At 41.5% G+C, this 14,495-nt stretch overlaps 2 protein-coding genes across 3 annotated transcripts in view; both read right to left on the bottom strand.

The window, feature by feature from the left end:
- The window catches only part of LOC109479440 (carboxypeptidase B-like), a 7,888-nt gene extending 966 nt beyond the window's left edge, over positions 1-6,922 (bottom strand). The window contains exons 1-6 of the mRNA XM_019781405.1: positions 6,656-6,922; positions 3,005-3,106; positions 2,427-2,537; positions 1,610-1,726; positions 1,158-1,245; positions 334-533 (exon numbers count right to left, since the gene is read on the bottom strand). Of these exons, the coding sequence (XP_019636964.1) occupies positions 334-533; positions 1,158-1,245; positions 1,610-1,726; positions 2,427-2,537; positions 3,005-3,106; positions 6,656-6,922 (885 nt within the window). The remainder of the gene's footprint in view (positions 1-333; positions 534-1,157; positions 1,246-1,609; positions 1,727-2,426; positions 2,538-3,004; positions 3,107-6,655) is intronic.
- A 1,907-nt stretch (positions 6,923-8,829) lies between these two features.
- On the bottom strand, positions 8,830-12,442 carry LOC109479522. Of its 2 annotated transcripts, none has more exons than XM_019781501.1 (4): positions 12,370-12,442; positions 11,396-11,831; positions 9,956-10,116; positions 8,830-9,062 (listed from the first exon to the last, which is right to left on the bottom strand). In XM_019781501.1, exons 2-4 carry the CDS (start codon positions 11,820-11,822, stop codon positions 8,898-8,900), a joined length of 753 nt encoding a protein of 250 aa, XP_019637060.1. In that variant the 5' UTR covers positions 11,823-11,831; positions 12,370-12,442; the 3' UTR covers positions 8,830-8,897. The 2 variants fall into 2 exon arrangements, with proteins under 2 accessions (XP_019637060.1, XP_019637061.1); XM_019781502.1 differs by having other exon boundaries at positions 11,396-11,827; positions 12,370-12,417.
- Between the last annotated feature and the right edge of the window lie 2,053 nt (positions 12,443-14,495).

The following is a 14,495-nucleotide window of genomic DNA, read 5'->3' as shown; positions in this document are numbered from 1 at the left end:
CCACCCACCCACCCATCCATCCATCCATCTATCCATCCATCCATCCATCTATCTATCTATCTATCTATCTATCTATCCATGTAGTGACCGGTCGCCATCTTGGATCCATCTAATCTAACCCACCAACATGGTGGCGAAAAGGGTGTCTACGTGTCACGCAAACACGTCCAATCACGGATGTTCTAGCAGGTTGTAGTGGAACAGACCATTAATTCACCATTAATACAACAACCTGTCGCCATCTTGGATCTCTCCCTACCACCAACATGGCGGCGCCAAGTGATAGCTACAAGTTGTGACGTCACGTGCACATTCAACCAATCACGGGCGTACCTGTAGGTGGTAGTGAGGCGGCCGTGCGTAGTCGTACCCCCAGGGGCTGATCCACAGTTGGCTGTAGGAGTGCATGGCCAGGTACACCTTGATTTCCGGGTGGTTCAGGACAAAGTCGGAAATGCCTTGTGTTTCCGGTTCAGAGAAAGGCGCCGTGCCGTGGTAGATGTTCGAACATGGGTCCGGACTAGCGCCCGTTTCTATATGTGCATAAAAGATACAGATAACATATAAAAGATTTCATACCTCCGTGACCTAGAGTTTTTGTGAATTTATTGCTTGACACATTATTGTCTCTGTATGCATTTTCCTACTGCCATCCGGCCAGAAGACCCCTGGGTGGCCTTCCTGCTGGCTTCGAGCCAGCTTCTGGGACCGTACTTCCTGTGTCTGACCTTTTGTGGACTGTGTTAAGGAATCTCTCCAGCCACGCGCTGTACGGACAGGCAAGCGAACGCACGCGCGCGCGCACACGCACACACACACACACACACACACACACACACACACACACACACACACACATATCATCATCATCATGGCTTGTCCTCGCGTGCGAAGATTAGGAAGGCTCTTCACGCCGGCATGACCTCTGGTGGCTGAATAGGCCGATTCTTGATAAGCAAGTCCTGCCACAAGTCCTGCATATCCTATACTACTACTACTACACACACACACACACAGATAAACACACTCAAAACAATACCTCTGTTTTCAAGTAGGTAAAACATAATCTTAGTACGCGTTGACATGAAAGCAAATGTATTGCGTTTCCTTCTATAAGCCTTTTCAAGGGTTTGGGGTATAAAGTAACGTTAACCCACCAGCAAAGTGGTCGTCCCAGTTTCTATTCAGGTCCACCCCGACACATGGTCCCGGCTGGGTGGATCGATTCTTCCGCCATAGTCGGTTCTTGGAAAAGAGAGGAGTATTTAATATAGTGACAAGAAATAATGAAATACAAAATATCATAATGTAACCCATACGAGAAGAAGAGAAACAGGTACCGAAAATAATTTCATCGTGGTGTTAGAACATACTAGGATATTGAAATTGATCGACCAGGACGAGGGGGGATACAAACTTCGCACCGTTAGGAATTGTGTTCTTGCCACAAAAGCACCACCTAAATCAACTATGTATTGTGGCACGAGGCAGTACCCCCGTCAGAAGCTCTGAGGAAGGTGTCTGATAGACATTAAAACGTAGAGACATTACTAAGTGCGTACAAGAAAAATCCCAATGTCTTAGATGAGAAACATAAAGTTTGACCTACCTCGGGTGCCGCCCAGGTGTAGATGTAGCCGTCTATGTTGAAGACAGGAGTGAAGTACCAGTCGAGTTCGTCCAGCAGTCGTGTGACAGTCGGGTCGGAGCCGTACAGACGGGTAAACTGGCAGGACAAAAATGCCAAGATTTCCGTTATTTTCTTGTACGATTAAAAGCGAGCAGGTGTGTTTTTGTAACAGAAAAAGTGAAAAAATGATAACTCAGAGATTTTCGACCTCCAGTAGGATTTTTTGGACGTCTCTTAGGTTTCGCCATTTCGCCATCTGATCGGATATACTCGGATAGATTTCATGAATTCCTCCATATACCACCCCCTTACCTTCATACTTGACCTATCAATATCTGTGAAAATCATTCCCCACCCACCCAATATGTGACCGAAACATTTACGCAGAACTCAGCCACCCAAAACAATACTTCCGTACCGAGAAGCAATAGAGGCAAATGTTCGGATCAAATCTATGTATTTTTGCCGTGGCCTTGTTAATTTTTTGTGTTTTTGGCCCTGTTCATAAGAAGTCAGTGAAGGCGCTTTACATGTGGTTTCCCCCGAAGCCGGTTTCAAGTGGCCCCATCTGAACGCTCCAAATCACATTGAAAGCGCCTACTACTAGTACTACTACTACTGCTACTACTACTTCAAACAACAATGAATGCAGTTTCGGAGAATCGTGATCGGACACGGTTTGAAAGGAATGTATGGCACGTGGACCAGATGTGAGGAATGCGAGTTACCGGAATTGCGGTTCGGGTGGTTTCATATGAACAAGGCCTTTGTTAAGATTTGATCCGGATCAGCTGACCTTGTCTATGGCGTACAGGACCGTGGCGGGTGAGATCCACTCCCGACAGTGGATCGCGGCGTCGATCCAGATCGCAGGTTTGGTCTCACCGGAAGTGGACGGCTTTCCAAGCTAGGTTCCAACACAAAATATAGCACGACCGAGGTTCAAAAATATGCCATTTGCATATTCACCCGTTAATACTTGAATTAAAAAAATGCATTGGGATGTCAACGATCAAAATTCATTTTTCAAAATTTTACTAAATTAATGTATTGCCAATTCACTGTATGTGGACTTTAAACCATTTTATAATACAAAATGGTAGGTTTGACCACAAGATATAGCAAGATTGAGGTTTAAAAATATCCCCTTTGTATTTACCCGCCCCCTCCCCAACTAACAAGTTAAATGAAATTGAACATGCACTGGGTTGTCAACGACCAAAAAATGCATTTTTCGAAATTTTAACAAAATAATGTACATAAAATTAATGATGTGTGGACTTTTAAACCATGTAATAATGTATTTATATTTGTCCTTATAGCGCATTTTGCTTGCTGTGTCTTATGGCAAAGATTCATAAGGTTTCAACCTACCTTGAGAGTTTTTATTTGTCGTCCTTCAAATGTAGTTGCTGCGCTGAACAGAGACGCGATTTGTGGATATGTCTGCTCCACATCCGTTATAAAATCGTCAATCTGTCAAAGAAAGTGGCAAAATAAATAAATAAATAAATGAATGAATAAATAAATAAATAAATAAATAAATAAATGAATGAATGAATGAATGAATGATATGTTGCATGATTCATTTGTTTCATTATGGAAAAGTCATTTACATAAACTGGAGCTTCTGCCTTCTCAGCTTCTAGCTACATATCAGTACTACGTGGATTTCGTTTTTGGTAACATATGTATCATTCATGTCCAGCTTGCGGAGAGACCATTCTAACGGTCCAATTTGACCTTCTTGTCAGTCTGTGGTTATACCATTCCATTCATCTCCTGTTAATCCACTGTATTCAAGTAACTACGGATACACAGACAAACATACATACCGAAATCTAGAAAGGCAACATTTGCAAATGCATAATGTTTACCTTCACCTGGTCTAGCCCAACAACTTACTGCACTGTTTATTCTTACTCAAAGTATGTCAAAATATTCCAGATCTAAACTGGGCACAAAGAGATCTTTGTGATCTTGTAAGGGGTAAAGTAACGTATTTTTCTGGAGAGAATGTGTCTTTGATTAGCACGTAAGTTCTCAGTTTTGGTTTAGACCATAATTCAGAGGCCCAGTTTTCTTCATATTGAGAGAACAGCACATCCTTGATGAGTCTAGTATTACCTCTGAGCCTATTTGAGAAGACATGTTCATGTTCAGAATCACAAAATATTTCATATAAATCTGTACTCCAGGGGCCTTTGTTACGTAGGTCCCATCTGAAAACTTTCTTAGTGATCCTGTCTTCATGCATATTCATTAGTCTGTTCTAGAGTGACACCATAGCTCCCTTCCACCTAACCTCACACGGCATCCAACCCATGTCACCCTTTATAGCAGAGGTGGATGCAAAACGGTGTACACCAAGGAAGCACCGGATGGCTCTATTTTGAATAACAATACTTTTGTCATACTTTTTAAAACCCCACACACCTGCAGCATAATCTAATATAGGGCACATACATGCATCATAAAGTGCAGAATAAGTTTGGAATCCTAGGTCCTTTAAGACCTTAACTTTGCCTAGTACACCTCCTAAAGCCCTTCCCGCTGCATCTGCAAGTATGGTGGTACCGGGGGTAAACGTCAGGTGCTCATCTAAATGGAGACCCAGATATATAGGAGCTTGTATACTCCAGTTTAATTTTTCCGAACATAAATTCATAAGTGCTTCGTTTAATACCGTGTTTTCTAAAATGCATAATTTGTGTTTTTGCATGGTTGATCATCAGTCTCCATTCTGAGCACCACTTAGATACAATGTCCAACATTTTCTGTAGTTAAGCCTCAGTCTCAGCTATGAGAACAATGTCATCTGCATACAGTAGAATACTCAATGTTATATCATCTAGTTTAACTCCGAGATCAGATTGCTTTACCAATTTTGCAAGATCATTAACATATAATGCAAATAATGTAGGTGACAATACATCTCCCTGTTTAACTCCACATGGAGTGGGGAACCATTGTGTGGTGTGTTCGTTAAGTTGTACACATGCCACAGGTGATTTGTACAAGGTCATTAAAGCTTCGTAAAATCTACCATCAACACCACAATCAATCAATCTGTATGCCAAAAGATCCCTGTCTATGCAATCAAACGCTTTCTGAAAGTCAATATAACAAGTAAAAGTTGATTTACCCTCTTGAATTCTTGCCCTTACAACAGTAGAAATAGTATATATATGATCAATACAGGCTGTCGCTTTGCGGAAGCCGTTCTGTTCGTCTTCTATTAGATTTAAAGACTCCAGGTAGTGATTTAGTCTGTTGTTGAGGACGGTTGTGTAAAGTTTGTATACTGTGCTCATCAAACTTATTCCTCTGTAGTTCAGGGGGACTTTAGGGTCTTTTTTTGATGATTTTGGGATGGGTTTAATTATAGATTTGTACCAGACAGATGGTATAAGACCACTATCAAAACATTTGTGCACAAGGGTATATAACATGCAACAGATTTGGTGTTTTCAACATTTCATTAGAGATATCATCCACCCCCCTTGCTTTCCCTGTCTTAGGAGATATAAGGGCTTCTTCAACTTCAGTCAAAGTAATCGGGGAGTTTAAAAATGCATTGGTGGGGTATGATGCATTCCTCATATCCTTTTCAAGTTGATTTTTCAGTGTAATTTCCTGATAAAATTCTTCATCAAATTCAGCTTCTGTATTGTTTCCTGGTCAGCAAAATCCCTTTCCCATTTTTCAAGAACCCTGTTTACATCATGAGTCAGATCACCATCATGGTCTATCACTTCCATAGGGATTTTTGTACTTCGCCTAGGTCCTAGTTTATTCAGTTCATTCCAAAATCGCTGTGGGTTACTGGTCCGAAGCCCCTCAAATTCAAGCACTTGCCCCCTCTGGTGTCTACGTTTATAAAAACGAAGCTTCTTGTCAAAAGCATATTGTTTGTCCCTAAAATTTTTCCTAAGCTCTTCCCTACATCGCTTGTTACCCTGACTTCTTGTAAACTGACGTTTTGCCGCCCTCATTTCAGCCCATAACTTATCTAGTTCACCATTCCATAATGGTTTACCAGGGCGATACCGTTTCTTATATCGGAATGCATTAATGTTTCCATCATCATCATCATCGGGAAGATATCGGGGCATTCCAGAAAAGGACAGACTATGTCTGCTGTGTGATTTACATGAAGTAGAAAATGTAGGCCCACTTTATGTTTTACTGTCCGTTTTATGACAACTTACGTCAGGCACTCTTTGATAAGATGTACAAGAGGCGACCTGATCTTATCTGGGATAGGGATGAACCAAAACTGAAGTGGTTATTTACAGAGGGAGTGTTTGAAACGGCGACATACTTACAGCAGGCCTGGAAAAAACGTAAACTTCACATTTATTCATAACAGGCTGATCTTATTTTGTTTTACTGTCATTTTCAGTTTGGTTCGCCTCCCTCCTTGCTACGTTTACCTGTTCATTTTCTGTTAAGTTGGTTCTCTGTATGTAACAGTTATGTGACAGTTACCTCTTGTTACTTTTATCCATTATCATTTTGGTTGAACCTAAATTATTATTATTTATAATCTATGTTACATTTGATTTGATTTCTGTATATGACCAGTACTACTTAATTTCCTGTATTTATTATATATTATGTTAAGTTATAATTTATGTTACATCTGATTCTCTGTACCTTTTGATTTGTTTTGATTTTGTATTTTGTCGGTGCCTTATAAGCCCATATGGGCTGGGCGGCATATTGATCGCAATGGCACGATAATAAACAGTCATTCATTCATTCATTCATTCATTCAAAGTCGAATACATTTGTACAGTCATATGTATGGTGAGCAGCCAGTCCAACTCTGCCCTGCTACATAATGTAACCCAACACCACAGGGTGTCTGCCACAGTAAAAATCACCATGGTGACACACGTCTAGTCCAAGTCATTGACTTTATTTGTTTGAAACGGAAGAAGAAGAAACTGAGCAAAAACAATATGCTTCCTTCTGCGAACTTTCAAGGTAAACATAAAAAAACGTCCAATCAGAAATTACCTCGTTCCACTCGTGATAGACGCTGAAGTCGAAGTTGTCGACCCTGGCCGGCTGCCCAGCAGTTCGCGCCCTTGCCCTGTGGTTGTCCTCCATGTGTTTCTCCACCGCCTGACGGACGTTGTCTACCATGGTGTGGTAAGAAATGCTATGCCGCTGGAGAAGGTCTAGAATAGCAGGAAGGTCGTCCCTGGGCACATGGACGTCGACGCTTTGGTTGCCGTGAGAAGGTTGTTTCCAGAAGTCCAACTGGAGGATGAGGTAAGACATGCGATCAGCGGAGATGGCAGACTTCACCCCATTTAATATCCATTCGTGAGCATGCTCGTCCCTAGACCCTAATATGTAAAAGTAGGTGTTTGAACACACACAAACACATATACACACACAGTCACACACACACACAAACAAGCACACACGCATACACTCACACAGTCACACACACAAACACACACATATACACACACAGTCACACACACACACACACACACACACACACACACACACACACACACACACACACACACACACACACACACACACACACACACACACACACACAGTCACGCACACACACACACACACACACATACACTCACAGTCACACACACACACACACACAAGCACACACACATACACTCACACAGTCACACACACACACATATACACACACAGTCACACACACACACACACACATACACACACACAGTCACACACACACACACACACACACACATATACACACACAGTCACACACACACACATGCACACACACACACACACACACATACAGCACACACACACACACACACACATATACACACACACACACACACACACACACACACACACATACACTCACACAGTCACACACAAACGCATGCACACACACACACACACACACACAAACTCACATACACACACTCACATACACACACACACGTGCCCACACCGTCTATTTTTAAGTCATATAATTTTATGATTGACTGGGAATCGTTTGATTGAACATGTTTTGTACATTTCTGCACAAATTCTTAAAATGATGTCTGATAAACTAAACAAAACTCTTACTTGGAATTCTGGCGTGTACACGAGGCTGTCCAATACGGCGACAGCATCTGGAGTTCCCGGATGTAGCCTCAGAACTTGGTCACTTGCGAGAGAATGTGAACAATTTTGTTTAGTTCAAGGTCATCCATTGCATCAGGAACTATGAAAAATTTGAGTTGAAAATGTGATGATTTTGCAATGTTAAATTAAATGCTGTAACAGTTTGTTAAAAGTAACTAATAAGAATCGTAAATTGGAGGAATTATTTTCAAGCGGGACGAAACTCGTGAAAAAAAAACATATTGTAAAACATGTGGCAAAGTCATAAAGTTCTGGCTGTAATACATGTTGTCTCCTTGCTATAGATTAACTGGCACAATCTGTGATCCTAATATAATTACAAATAACTAGTAATTGCATACCCTTCCAACGCACGGCTGGCACTAGGTTCCTCCGTCTGAACAACCACAATGTTGAGAAAAACTGCAAGAAAGGCTGCCCCACGTAACGCCATCTTCGACATACCCCACTAACTCTTTATAATGTGATTATATTGCCTCACATATGCCGGTATTTGCATAATGTTTCGGTTGGATAATGATATCTCTCGACCAATGGGAAGCCAGGATACTGTAGTTAAACATGGTGTCAGGTGGTGGGATTCTCATGGTTGTTGTTTACAAAATGGCGCCGACAACGATATGTGTGTATGCAGCTATCAGTTTACTAGGGTGATAGGGAAGTACAATAAGTTGGAAACTGATAGATTCAGGTTGAAAGAGGATATTAAAAAAGGGGCAAATTTATGCGTGACAAAAGGGGAAATAATTGATAGCTATGTACTAGGGGGATAAAAACATAATAAATATATGGAGAGAGGGAAGGACTAAAAATATATTCTTTACAGAACACAACGAAATTATACACCCAGCACACTTTAATACTGCAAAATATATCTTTATTACCGGCAGATTGAGCTGCATAGATATAATATAAAGTTATATGTCATTATTTGTTGTTTGAATTCTAAATATCTAATGATAGAGATCTTATATCTTGATGTAGAAAAATTAATAAATTTAGGTGTAGAATTTCAAAACATACATTCTATTGTCAGTAATGTGCTCTTTTTCGAAGTACTAGTAACATGCGTTGTCCAGGTCCGTGTGACGTCATAGCTTGTTGCCATGTGACGTCAGTGAGTGGTAACCATGGTAACACCACCCCCGCCCATCTGCTGCATGGGCATGCCGGCAAACTTTCTCTCAATCGACCGCATGTCTCTCAACTCGCGGGCCAGCTGGGTCAAGGTCATACACGGGCAGAAGGTCGAACAGCAGCAGTCATGGCAGATGGAGCCCTGGGAACGAGAATCACAAAAATTTGTAAGATGGAGCCCTGGGGACGAGAATCACAAAAATTTTGTGTAAGTAAGGCCATGTTGATTTGATTATATGGATGACATCCGCGCGCGCATGAATTTCGGCCGTTTCCAAAAAAAAAAAAAGTTTTCAACCATACTGTAAATCGTACAAAACAGGTGCAAAATTAGCAAATATATACCGTAAGTTGCACCAAAAATGTTGGAAAACAATATCAATGCACGTGTATGCTAAAATGCTAAAGAAAAAAGACAAAAATGTAAAGATATGAATTTGAAGAGTAGATTTATTCGCCATACCATACTCTGTGTCATTTGTTCAGCCTTCATAACCATGTAGATTTCAGAAAAAAACAACTTTTTTTTTTTGCCAAACTTTTTTTTTATTCGCACGCGCGCATCAGTTTTTGGGTTCCCAGACGATGTCATCCATATAATCAAATCAACATGGCCTAATTTGTGTAAAATGTTTCTGCATGTAGTTTTAAAGAAGGACGCTAGGGGGCAGAAATGAACTGATATCTGCTTGCAAATAGCAAATCAAGAGTGGCGACACGTCAGGGTGTGGCCGACATTTTGTTGGTCAACTTTTGTAACTTACAATTGATGTCAGACAGTCAGACAGATACCTTCGAGTGTAATTGTTCTTCGAATTTTTTAATGTTGAACAAGCAAATTTTAACATTGTATTGTAGTGATTATAACTGTAAATGTATAATCTTTTATTAGACTGATACCTCTTACAATTCAGCCCTCCACGGCATGCATGGAGGCTTGCATGTCTTGAGCTAAGACCTAATAATTACCAGTCTACTACTACTACTACTACTACTACTACTACTACTACTACATAAGGCTTACATAATACTCACGACAATGTTTTGTTCTGCCCGGAGCTTGACTCGCAGTAAGGTGGAGGTGAGAGGGAACCACAGCGGACCCTTACAGAACAGGGTCAGGATCCAGGGTGTCTCGTGCATGGCCTGCACCAGGTAACACATGTAGCACGGGTAGCACAAGCACGAGCACCAACCTACAGGGGGGAGGGGGGCACAGTCAATATAAAATTAATATTTCAACCATTTACCACGGAAGAGCGTCATTTATTGAGGAAGGTGTGTCACCGCTTGGTCCTAAACTGGAAGCCATTATGGAAGCTGAGAGATTGATTGTCAGACCAATCACGACGAGCCTCGTTTTCGTGCAAGATGACGTGCGTTCGCGTAGCGCTGTACTCTCGCGAGACCACTTTTCAAAATGGCCGCGGAACTTGGAATTACGTCTATTTGGCACTACACGACTTGTGTTACAAGATTAAACTGTAATACTAGTAAGATAACATTTGCAATGCAAATGCATACGCACAATCTTTACCGTCACGTGGTCTAGCCAAAGACATTATATAGTGGGGTCGTGTGGCGCAGCGGTAGCGCTTTCGGCTCAGGACCTAGAGGCCATGGGTTCGATCCCCACCCATGTCACCGATCTTGTGCCCTTGGGAAAGGCACTTTACACGACTTTCCTCACTTCACTCAGGTGTAAATGAGTACCTAGCCTCGGTTAGGGCCGTCCCTCGGATAGGACGTTAAATGGAGGTCCCGTGTTTGGGGAGAGCCATACCCCGCGCACGTAAAAGAACCCACCACACCTTTCGAAAAAGAGTAGGGGCATGCCCCGGTGTGCGATGGTACAAAATTCTACTGTCTGGGAGTTGGTGATTCACTACAAATCACCCGGATGGAGGCCTGGCGAACCCCATCTCGTACTAGCCACAAAAGGCAGCAGAATCTTCAGCATGTTGAAGGCGGCTGCCTCAAATGAAAGAAGAAGAAGTAGTGTCATTGGTCTTGTCTAATAAATTACTATAATACTGCACTTTTATAAATAAGGTGACCCTCCGTCCTGCCACTTGCTACATAATGTAACCCAACACTACATGGTGTGTGCTACAGCACCTGTTCCCATGGTAATAGCCATCTGGCCCAGGCATTTGTTTGGGAGGAAAAAGAAGAAACAGAGTAAAAACAATATCTGTATCTGTGTATATATATAGCCGGTATAACCGCCTTTCGGCGTAACACACCAGCTTAATATGCGAAGGTATACATAACTAGTTACAAAACAGCGGGGGAATGTGTACGTTCATTATCCCCGTTGTGTGACAGTTTAACGTTCTACATTTACATAATAAGATTTTGCCAACACACATGAAATTTCAAGGAAATATAGAGGGTATGTCCCCTTTTAAAGTTTGAGCTGACGTGAAGCATGTAGTGTGCATGAATGTTACACAAACTCCTTTCGCTACTCACATGGTATGTTTGGGGCAGGGCAGCAGCAGCCGCAGCATAGGCCGTACCTCCAGTCACGTGCTCTCTGATTCCCACCAATCGCCAGGCCGGGTTGCTGCGTCACCACGGTGGTGGTTTGCTGGATGGGCGGGGCCTGCTGCTGCGGCGGAGGTGCATAAACAGCGCCACCTTGCGGAATCGGAGCGGGTTGGATGTAGGCAGGGGGTGCAGATGGAGGTTGCTGGAAGTTGTACTCCGGCGGCGGTGGGGGTTGCTGACCGGAACCGTTGACCGGTAACGGTTTGGAGTGTTGGAATCCGTTTCCGTCTGGCTGTGGCAATCCGGATTCTAAGTTGTCGTTGCGGTCGGGCGTTCCGTACTGCACGTTGACCTCGACCGGATGCGGCAAAGGCTGCCGGGTAATAACTGGGCTATCCTCTGACATCATGGCGCCTGACTAGTGAAAGATTTGTATTTAAAGTCACAAGGGAAATTTGACATTTCCACATCTTTCATAAATTGTACAGATTCATTTTCTGAACTATATAATATTTTTTTTGTTCAAGATTACCAGATTAGAGTTTCTAGTATAGACCACATGACGTTTAAAGTTTTGTTGCATATTCATTGGCCCAGATGTCACCGAACATATATGATATTGATTATAGTAGCATAAAGTATAAACATTATAAAACCATCTGAAAAGTCTACACTACCATAACTTTATATAACTGAGTAAAAAGGATAGGAAGTTGGTTGACAGGTTTAGGCATACGTATAATAAATATATGAATTGCAGTGTACATGTAGATAGCCCCCCTCCCCCCATTTGAAACACAATTCATTTCTAGCTCGATTGTTGAAAATGTTACGCCACACAAAAGACTAAGACGTCTCTGCAGGTATATAAGTGGTCATTAACATCCAATTTAACTCGTGTGAAAGTTAACAAACTTGTTACGTATTATGCTTATAAAATATGTTACAAAACTCACCCCAAAACGTTGCGCAACTTGGCCGGAAATAGTGCCTCGCCAGAACAGTGGCTAGATTTTTTTTCTGTTACTGAGGGATGATACAGTAATCTACCGAAAAAGAAGGGATGCCGTATTCTTTTTAAAAGAGAGACACCGTAACCTGATAGTTACCGAACGGTCCCCGGAATGCCCACCTGCCAAAATTGTAGGTAATTTTCACGTGAGTGCGGCTGAGAATGCAAAAGTAATAAATGGTCAAATTTAGAAGTTGTTTTTTTTTTACAAAACTGAGTTTAAAAAATCCACGACACGAACCAAAGAAACTTTTTGTTACGTAAAACAAAATAAAACTCGAAACTTTAAAAACCTTGCGTGAAAATAAATCCAAAATGGCGGCAGCATGAGCAGTCCCCGGATGTTAGCCTCGTTTACCAGACCTATTTTAGCTCCCCAGTGTTTATCTTTTATATAAGGCCACACCAAGTAAATTTTATGGATGACGTCCGCGCGCGCATTGATTTTGGCCTGGTCCTAGAAAAAAAAGAAATTCCGCTTCCTGTAACTATGACCAAATAGTCACGGCAGTGCCGCAAATCACCAGATTGATGTGAAACCCGTAACGCGAAGAAAGTGTCTATTGACAGGACCATCCTGTCAATAACAGGAAATTTGCACTATAGAAAATTTTTCACTGTCCACTGTTCAACCTGATTTATTGCTGTTTTGATGATGACTTCTTTCTTGTTACACTGTGTCACCTCATTCAATTTGTGTCCCAACTCTTAGTATATTTCCAATCTAGGCATTTTGTTTTTTAGGGCCCTTCTTGTTATTTTTTCGCCCTCTCGCATTAGATTTAGGGTCTCTAAAGGACGTTATCCATAAAATTTACTTGGTGTGGCCTAACAGCTGTTGCTCTTTTCATTGCTGGTAGAGGGTGTCCAAAATAGCTTGAGATGTCTGAGTGTAGAAAAGGACACGGACATAAAATGTTTCTTTTTAGTTTAGAGGTGGTGGTGTCAAGGAAATTTCAAAAGCAAATCTACAGAGGATGTCAGTTGAAGACAGAAGTAAAATGTCCAGATTATACATATAGCTATGCATGATGTACAAAGTGGCTAATAAACTGGTGGACGTACCAACCACTAAGATATCTAAAACCAACTTAGAAAAGATCAAGAAATAGGATATACTTTAAAGTACGTAGGATTGAAGTGTTACCGTAACCATTTGCCACTTTTGACCTAGTGTACAAAAAAGGAAGCCCGATAAAAAAATGCCTCAAAGCAGGTAGAAATTTGACTTCAATGGGATGCATAGTTTAGCTTGACATCTCTGTTTGTTATTTTTCCTGAGTGTGTAGTACACCATTACAAAATAAATTGAAGCCCATACCTCTGCTTGGAGAGTATAGTCTAGCCAGTCTATGTAGCTTTCTTCGGGGGGGCTTGTGTAATATCATCATAAGGCCACAGCAAGTAATTTTTATGGATGGCATCAGCGCGCGCATTGATTTTCGGCTGATTTTGAAAAAAAAAAATTTGTTGCCTTCTGACAGTGGCCAACATGCCGAAAATGGGCAAAGATGTCTGTTGCCATGCCGGAAGGTGGATGGCAGATAACTATGAAGAGAGGAGACAAGAAAAGACGTTTTGTTTCTTACTTTCATGCAATGATATTTGATGATGGCTGTGTATGTGTGATGTTCCCACTGAATTAAAATCATTTGTACCATGATTGAGTCAAAATTTTACAATGTAGGAACCTTGTTTTTTTTCGGCCCGTCTTGTTTTTTTCGCCCGCTCGCATTAGATTTGGATTCTTCGGGGGATGTCATCCATAAAATTTACTTGCTGTGGCCAAATGCAAATTGATATGCATTTAGAAACGTTCAGTCAGGTAGCATCCACTGCCTTTCGTCAGTGACACTATTAAATTCTCAAAAATGTGTAATATCATAATAATGCAAATGGCTTGCTTTTAGAAACGTTCAGTCAGGTAGCATCCAGTACCTTTCATCTATCAAATTCTCAAAAAGCTGGTTTAAAAGCACGAACTATAGATTAATACCACTACGGTGTCCAAATTATGGTACAGTTTGTATATATGATATCAGCCGATCTCTAGTGTACTAGTAATTGCCC

Source organism: Branchiostoma belcheri, unplaced genomic scaffold, assembly GCF_001625305.1.
Source record: "Branchiostoma belcheri isolate BF01 breed outbred unplaced genomic scaffold, Haploidv18h27 scaffold49, whole genome shotgun sequence".
NCBI lineage: Eukaryota > Metazoa > Chordata > Leptocardii > Amphioxiformes > Branchiostomatidae > Branchiostoma > Branchiostoma belcheri.
This window is presented reverse-complemented; position numbering and strand designations above follow the sequence as displayed.

Excerpts from the sequence above, each read along its gene's own strand:
- LOC109479522 (XM_019781501.1), bottom strand. The coding sequence starts at position 11,822 with ATGATGTCAGAGGATAGCCCAGTTATTACCCGGCAGCCTTTGCCGCAT. Across the intron at positions 10,117-11,395 it reads CCCTGCCCCAAACATACCAT|GTTGGTGCTCGTGCTTGTGC; the intron begins GTGAGTAGCGAA and ends TCCCCCCTGTAG. Across the intron at positions 9,063-9,955 it reads GGGCAGAACAAAACATTGTC|GGCTCCATCTGCCATGACTG; the intron begins GTGAGTATTATG and ends TCTCGTTCCCAG.